The following is an 8,638-nucleotide window of genomic DNA, read 5'->3' on the forward strand; positions in this document are numbered from 1 at the left end:
GTGTGTGGCACGCTGCGGTCCGTGCCCGGCCCGGGGCCCGCGCCTGCACCCGGGTGGAAGCGGGCCTTGGCATAGTTGCTCACGAACTGGTCCTGCAGGAAAGAGCCGGCCATGGCGTAGCGGGCGCCGGGTACAATCTGAGAGCGTGGAGAGTCGTTGGGCGAAGGGGTCAGGCGGTCCATGTCGCAGCCCGTGTAGATCCTGCGAGGGAGGGAGAAAGAGAGAACCGAGGGGTGGCGCGGACGTAGAGACCTTTAGGGTGCTGAAGAGGAAGCCACTTCCAAGGGTCGCCCACCCCCACTCCTTCCACCTACAACTAGCACTTGCCACACAAGGTGGAGACCAAAAAGGTCACAGAATCGGAAAGGGGCTGAGCAGGACACAGAGCATCCCTCGGAAGGCTTCCCTCTTCCCAGTGTCTCTTGCTGAGCGCACAGGTCCCAGGAGAGGAGGGCAGCTGGGGGCTCTGCTCCCCACCATCACCCCATCTCCAGCAGAGGTACGCACAGTGCTGTTTGCCCAATGGGCCTTTCCTCTGTGATGGGTTTTTGAGTGAAATTTCTAAACAAGGTACCCACATCCTACACCCTTTAAGACCTCTTATGTCCTTTTGATGGTTCAGATAATTTCTCTCAACCTTTTTCACATGGAAACCGGGGCTATGCACTTCTAGATAAGTAATGCTCAAAAGCTGGCCTTCGCTGGCCTTTGGAGAGCCAGAGGATTGCTGCTCAAAATCTCCAAGATACTTTTTCCCACTGTCTCCCCTCTGTGAGCCTCTGTGTAGCCCCCACTTCTATCAGTGCAAACAAACAAGAAATATCATTTAGAAACAGTCATCAATCAATAATTTGAAGGGAGTGTACTGGGGATTGAACCAAGGGTGTTATGCATGCTGGAGGAGCTCTTTACCACTGAGCTATATCTCTGACTCCAATAAAATTCTTTAAAATAAAATATATTATTTATTTTCACCTTCTCTATTCAGCTTTTGATCCATTATTGGCCAAAACATGGGGGTAAACTCTTAAGTACACTTATCGATCTCCTCTAAGCAATCTAATAGTCACTAACCTTGATTAAACTAATATGTGCCAGGCACTACTATCTGCAGGGTTGTACAGATAGAAACTTACTTTACTCACAACAATCCTTTAAGTTAGATACTATTATTATCCCACTTTATTAATGAAGAAACTGGAGCAAAGGGAAGTTAAATAACTTGTCCAGTCACCAACAGGGATTGTGTTGTTGGGAATTACCTTAGATAAAATAAAGATTAACTTAGGCCATGAGCCTAGAAAATCCCATTAGAATGGAGAGGGAACCAAGGATTGGATGAGGATTAAAAGTGTTTTCTCATACACATACACACATGCTTCCCTTTTTATTTAGCTCACACATAAGTGTTTTAATCTTTAGTCAACAGACTGTTTTGAAGGAGAGCCTCAGTCTTGTCAGACCTTAATCCTTTAGGAGGGAGATTCCCTGGTGAGTGGCCAAGCAACCTCCTAGTACCCCCTGAACTCTTATGCCTCTCCTTATATCTCCAAAGCAAAGTCACTCCCAAATCACTCAACTTTTCCCTATCCCCTAAAAACCCAAGGTATCTTTTTGTATAGATAGATTTTTATGAAAATGTATAGTGATTTAAGAGAGGGAAATTGCTTTTCCACCAGAAGGCATCCAGAGGAGGAGGAGCAGATGAGAGTGGTGGTGGCTGCTCAGTTGCCTTCTAACTACTACACAAATTTTTTCTCCTGAAATTTAATTCCAGTTTCAAATAAGAGTAGTAGAGGGAGGCAGGAAAGGAGCATAACTAGCAAGGTACAAGTATCTTCTCTGTTAACCACCACAATATTTTTAAAAGATAAAAAGCAGTCTGCAACAGATAGTTTAGATGCCTAGCCAGGTCCCAACCCAAACCCACATGAGATTACTGAATTGATTTGTGCAAATAAAATGCTTTTGAGCAGATGTTCACAGCAGAATTAAAAGCTCAAAATCTATAGGACTCTCCTCCAGCATTTCTGGTCTCTCGGGCCACAATCTTTCCACTGTGTTGGGCCCACTTTTCACAGTGAGAACTAGAATATTCAAGATTTTTATTCTGGAAAATCATGTTGATGAAGCTTACTTCCCTTGAAGTTTTTTTGAAGGATGTGTGTGTGTGTGTGTGTGTGTTTGTGTGTGTGTGTGTGTGACAGTGAGGAATTTATATATATAATATATATAATAGTGATATTAATGACTCTCTATACAGTTTGTTATAAAATGTCAGATTGGAAAGATGGATATCTGCCTGGAGATTTAATAGAGGCAGCCACCTGACTCTCCCCACTTTTTAAATCTGGGTAGCTTCAACTTTCGAACTCTATCCCAAGCACTCAGTACAAGCCACAAACTCTTCCCTTTTATAGTCAGAAAAAGTAGGCAAACTCTCACAATCCAGGTTTAGACTTTGCTGTATAACACTATCTGAACTCATAGACGCTATGACTGGCCCTAAGTGAGAGCTCCAGAAAAAGCCCAGAAAACATTCATTTTACACCAACTACTGCCCTCAGAAAACAGACTTTGCCAGAAAAAAGATAGAGATAGGTGAGGGAGACCTGAATAAAGGGAATCAACACATTTCATTAAACATACATGCATAAGATTAGTGGAAATATTCTTCTTTTGAAGCTTAGAAATAATATATAGCAACAGCATCTTAGTCATTTGAAAAGCCTGAAACCACCATGACAGTGGTTATGCTCATGAACTCTCCTGTGGTGGGTACACATTTTTATTCAGTCCACAGTTAACTTGCACAGGAAATGCTATTTCACAAAACTTGGAAATGAGTAAATAAAAGTCACATATGCCAAGGAGACTGTAACAACTGCCAGAACCACATGCACTTTCAGGCAGAATTGCCCGTTTCAGACACAGACAATCTGAGCTGAGCATCTGCAGCACCACATACAACACCCCAACAGGATTTAGGGCAGCTTCCCCAGCCAGCCAGCCCCAGAGGCCGCCAACAACTTTGTAATTCACAGGAAAGCTAAAAATAGGCAGAGGGAACCTTTGACCAAACCCATACAAATACTAAGCCACAAGGTCACCATAGAGGAGAAACAACCAAAGAGGGGGAGAGGGGTCTCAAACAACTGTGTCCTTACACATTCTAGCTTCTAAAAGACTTGTACACAACAATCCACCCTTGACCTAAAGGCCAGTTCTACAACTATGTAAGAAGCATGCAAAATTACTTACGTGTCATAATTATCCCGAAATCCTTTTGCAAAGGGGTTGTGATCTATTTTCAGTTGTGTGATCTAAAAAAGAGAAAATTGATAACTGTAATCTCACCTTATATACAGCAAGTATGCATGCTTAAGAATATATCATCTGACACTTCTTACAGGAGCTCACAGCCTATATTTTCATTTATTACTGAGATTTCTTAACTGAAAATTTTGAGAGAATAGATGAAAAGGAAAAAAAGAGAAAGCATCATGTAACTCATGATGAACATGTTTAAATTATAAACATAATATTAAATTATAAAACTAAAATATTACTTTCAATTATCTCTTTTACGTGTTTTAAATTGGTTCAAACTCACATTTTAAAAATGCTTATTATGATGCACAAACAAAAATCTTTAAGGGGAACTTGAATTCACCACCAAATGCTGCCTATTTTTTTTAATTTTCACCAAATTTTAAAATGTCAGTTGCTTCTGATTCACAACCTGAAGATCTAGTAAACTGTGTCTCAGAATTGGGTTTGAGTTAAAGTAAAATCATGTTTTCATTTTTGATATTTCTAACAAGTAAAACAAACACAAAAATCTCTGTCACTCCTAGTAGCCAAATTAACCACTAAAACGAGTTTTTGCAAACATGCGAATAATGAGGAGGTTAAAAACGCCTTAGCGCTCAGTAACTTGACATACTGTAATTTTCATATTTATGAATATGCTTCTTGACACCCCCAGCAGTAATAGTGTTGTTTATTTCAGTCATCAATTCCGAGACTTTTTAAAACGTTTTTTAGATACCAAACCTGTTAAGAATAAAATACAGGAGGAAGATCTGCTTGTTTCCCAGGGAACTTTTTAAAAACATTTTCATTTATACTAATCTGAGGACTAATTTAAAACTCCTCAAACAAGAGGCCCTAGAAACCCTGGCTACATCACAAGTGGTCTGAGTGACCGAGTCTGAGACAGGAAGCATTCCCCACACCGGCTCGGATTTTAGGGAAGGTGCCTACTATGGCCCGAACGCCCCAGCTGTAGCTGGGGTTAGCGCCGCTAGCGCCGAGTCCAGGAGGGCCAGAGGAGAGAGGAGCGCGGGAGAAGTCTGCCTGCGCGGCGCGCCCAGCCCCAGGCCTCCTTACATCCGTGTTCTGGTAGGCGGTGACAGCGATGAACTGAGTCTCGGGGAAAGTGAATGTCTGCACTCGGCCGGGCTGGCTGGTGTCCTCCGTGCCATCCTCGTTCACTTCCACGACATGCAGGCGGGGCTGGTACTTGTGCAAGGACTGTAAAACCACCATCTGTCCGGCGAAGAGAAAGGAGAGCGCCGGGCGGCGCGTTAACCCGCGGTCGCCTTGCGCGTGGCTCAGGGCTGCCAGCGGCTCGCCAGGGCCGAGCCAGGCACCAGGGAGCCCGCTGCCTCAGATTTCTGTCCTCAGGACTCGCCTGGCTGCTGACCGACTGGCCTTTGCACCTCTAGGAGCGAGGATCCTCCTGGTCACCCCAGAAAAACGGAATCCGATCACCGCTTCTTGGGTCCGTCTCGTAAATCCTCCTTTAAGGAGGAACAAAGATTTTTCAAAACCTGCAGATCTTGTGGGGTTCCTTCTCTTTTGCACTTGGAAATGTTGGAAACTCTGGACTTGGGCGGTGGCGTGGGGTGGGGGTGGGAGCAGATAGAATGTAAATTTGGAGAGAGGAAATATAAAATTTTAAAGTGTTTTTAAGGAATCAAAGAAAGTACCTAGCTTCGATTACCGCTTTAAATTGGCTGAAGAAGTGTGTGTGTGTGTGTGTGAGAGAGAGAGAGCGAGAGAGCGAGAGAGAGAGAGAGAGAGAGAGAGAGAGAGAGAGAGAGAGAGGAGCCCTGGAGCCACTGACCTGCCCATTGTTATTCGAAGCTCCTTTGTTGTTCGTAAGTTTTAATTTTCCAAAAGAGATCTCTTGGCGCATCCAGTGCGCCCCAGTGTTGGGGGAATCCGGATGCATATAGACCCGATTTCCTAGAGAAAGAAATAACGCTGTTTACATAAACCCAGGGCACTGCCCAGTCCCAACTCCTCGGCAAGCAGCGCGCTCGCGCGCGCGCGCACACACACACACACACACACACACACACACACACCTTACTCCAGCGTGAGGCCCATTAGCTGGGCTTTTTTAGACCAGGCTTTCTTCCTATTAACTGGGGATGATTAAAATAGCTTTTGCATAATCCTCCCCCTTCTCACGTTCAGTCTGTCCCAGTCCCCCTCGTCTTCTTTAAGAAGTCATTGGCCGATCGTTTTAAAAGTCGCTCGAGCCAGTCCACAAAGGCTTTAATTAATCATTCTCACCTAAATAAGTGTCAAGAAAACGTGTTAATTGGAAAGACTTGCCTTGCACATTGGTGTCCGCTTTGCCGCAAGGAACCCATTTGCCTCCTTGAAACCTCCAGTGATTGGGATCCGCCAAAATCACATCCACAAAAATATTGTAATGAGCCGTGGGATCGAGACCAGAAATGTTAAAACTTAAAAAAGGAAACATGCGCCTGTTTAAATTAAGGGGAGAAGAAAACAAGGAAAAAGAAAAATAAATGTTAACGATTAAATGCTAGAAGCGGGGCGCCAGATAGCAAAGCAAAACTTGTTCTCCAAGCACAGAGGAAGGAACGTTTGCTGGTCTAGAAAAGGGGTGGCGGGAGAGGGACCGAAGTCGGGGAGAGCAGCGAGAGCTGGATGGGGAGTCGGCAGGTACTGCTGTTCAGGTGGAGAGCGAGGTTGGCGACCCGAGTCTCCACCTGTCCGTAAATGCGGGCGTTGATGCGTCCCTCCCTTCGCCCGGCAGCCGGCCTGTGCTTTTCCTGTTTCTTGCCTTAAAGCCGGGCACTGACTGGCTCTCCGACCGTGTTGGTTCAGCATCTCGCCCCCTACTAACATCACCTTAGCAGTTATCCCTTCTACTTTCCCCTCTTCCAAAATTTAGCCAACTCCAAGGCGCCCCGGAGCGCCTTCCTCGCCGCTCCCGACCCCAGATCGTCGCTGCTGCCGCGGTGACAACCTGGGTGAGCAATGCCTGAAGCAGCGGCAGCCCAGAATGTAGCATTACCTTCCCTGTTTGGTGATGATCATCTCCGTTTGGTGCCGGTGAAATTTCAGCCAAAGGGGCCTGTTGCACAGGTACACCTGCGCTTTGCCGGGCACCAGCCCCGGCTGGGTGGAGGAGAATTGGTAGAACGGAGCTCCTTGGTAGGAGTGGCCGTATTGCTGTGGGTAGGGGTAGCCGGCCGCGGGGTAGCCCTGCGGTGAGGAGTTGGACAGGAGGCTGTTGTAGGCTCCGTTGGTGATGACCGGATGGTGGGCCATGTAGCGGCTGGGGCTGCCGATGGAGAAGGCGGGGTGCGCCGGTCCGTGCTGGCTGGGGTACGGGAACATGGCACTGGGAGCAGTGGCCGCAGACTGTGGCTGGCTGGACTGAGAGAGGAGGTAGCGATCTGCAGCAGAGCCATCGAAACTGTGACGAAGCTCAGAGACCCCGTCCAAGACAGGAGAGAGTTTACTTCTCTGGACGTCCCCTGGTGAGTCCTTGGAGTCAGGAAAATTGTCTGTATCTGACTGATTCGTCATCCCCCTGGTAATTTTTTTCAAAGGTGAACTTCTCTCCAGGTTGTCAGTGGTCGAGATAATGGGATGATCGTGCAAGACAAGCTCAGATCCGCCTGAATGTGGGTAGCTGCTGCTCACATTGAGAAATTTCTTGGAGAGCATGATAGAAGGAGAAAGGCAATGCTCCAGCTGCATAGCTCTAGAACCTGAACGCTCGCCCTCCTGTCCCTGGTTTTTAAAGTCCTATTTATCATAAACTAGAAATCCACAGACCCCCTCACTAGACAGAAAGCACTTCAACCAGCAAATGCTTCTCAAAGGTTTGATTTACTTTTTTTTTCCCTGGGAGAAGAGATTGGCCAATTGACACTATGCAGCAATCAGAAAAGGCTCACTTTTGATCTTGCTGCTTGTGCAGCCGATGAAACGGCTCCTGCCATTGGTTAACTGCTGACAGTAATTTAATTAGATAGACATTAATTAGGATAATCACCTGGCTCCTGGTCGCGACGATCATGGCAAATTGAAGGGGATGATTTTATTGTTGGCTTGGGGAGTGGAGAATGTGTGTTGGTTTACGTGAGCTCTGTTGTGTCACCTTTAAGCTTTGTGGCCACTGCTTTAGAAGATTCAAAAATGTGCGATTTACTAAACATTTTTCCTACCTTCCCCCTTCCCCGCTTTTGAGTGGAGGGGTGGAGGAGGGAATTCGACGATGCTAGGAGACTTTTCGGATTCGAATGAGCCAAATATTCAGTTGAATGTAACGATTTCAAGTGCAAACTATAGAAAGCGAGAGCCGGTGGCCTCTTCTCGCCCTGTAAGAGTTCCAGAGTCTGTCTTTTCCAGTTAACACAGAAGCACTCAACACCTGAACCAGTGCTTTGTGAGCAGGTCCTACGTGTCCTTGGCACCCTTATTCTACCCCCCCCACCCTTAAAACTACATACGGACCTAAGTAAATCCCGGCTGCTGAGAGTCACCGAGATAAGTTGGAGGGGGAGCAGTGGGGAAGAAAAGCAGCAACTCACCCACCCCCCCCCCACCCACCTCAGGAAGGTGGCTGGATTTCTTGGTAGAGCCCAGAAACAGTAACAATCTATGATCTCCTTTTTAAGTTTTGAAATAATCATAAGCTGTCGGGTTGAAGTGCTTTAGTGTATCTGCAGTGATGTTTACTGGTTCTTTACTAAATATTTTATTAGCCAACTTGGTTGCAGATTATCTGAAGAGCATCTAACTGGGCGAAGGCGCCATGCATCTTTCCAGTCCCACTGCACTCCCTTCTCTCAGAGGTACTGACTTGCGACAGGTTCAAAAGCCTGGCCAGGAAAAGAAAGGGCTGAGTCCCCGGTGCAAAAGGATTCTCCAGAAGCGCTAATCTGGGGAGACAGAGTGGAAGTGGTATCAAGGCAGTTCTTACTGAAAACGCGTCTGTGTGTGTGTGTGTGTGTGTGTGTGTGTGTGTGTGTGTGTAATGTTTATATAATCTGGAGGGGAGAAAAAGAATCCATGCCAGTAATTTTAAAAGGAGGAAGAATCTAAGGAGGAATGGAAAAAAGAACCACTTCAAAGGGATGTGGGCACAAATATATAGCACGAGACCTAAAGCAACTCCGAGGTGAAGAGATGTCCCCGGTACTTGCTCCACAGAGGAGCCCAGTCATTGGCCTGAATCAGAGCAATCTTTATTCGCCCAAAACTGCTATCTGTGGCCTGGCAGTTGACAACCTGTCTTCCCGCTGCTTTCCTCCCGGACTCCGAGCCACGCAGGAATGAGGAGGAGGAGGAGGAGGAGGAG

General features: G+C 46.4%; 1 protein-coding gene across 1 annotated transcript in view; it reads right to left on the minus strand.

Annotated features, from left to right (window-relative positions):
- Tbr1 (T-box brain transcription factor 1) overlaps positions 1–7,166 on the minus strand; it is an 8,824-nt gene extending 1,658 nt beyond the window's left edge. Inside the window, exons 1-6 of the mRNA XM_010607015.3 lie at positions 6,341–7,166; positions 5,629–5,783; positions 5,132–5,253; positions 4,393–4,551; positions 3,262–3,323; positions 8–201 (exon numbers count right to left, since the gene is read on the minus strand). Coding sequence (XP_010605317.1) covers positions 8–201; positions 3,262–3,323; positions 4,393–4,551; positions 5,132–5,253; positions 5,629–5,783; positions 6,341–7,032 — 1,384 coding nt within the window. The 5' untranslated portion in view covers positions 7,033–7,166. The remainder of the gene's footprint in view (positions 1–7; positions 202–3,261; positions 3,324–4,392; positions 4,552–5,131; positions 5,254–5,628; positions 5,784–6,340) is intronic.
- Between the last annotated feature and the right edge of the window lie 1,472 nt (positions 7,167–8,638).

The sequence above is a fragment of the Fukomys damarensis genome, unplaced genomic scaffold (genome assembly GCF_012274545.1).
Source record: "Fukomys damarensis isolate Sample0158 unplaced genomic scaffold, DMR_v1.0_HiC HiC_scaffold_26, whole genome shotgun sequence".
Taxonomy (NCBI): domain Eukaryota; kingdom Metazoa; phylum Chordata; class Mammalia; order Rodentia; family Bathyergidae; genus Fukomys; species Fukomys damarensis.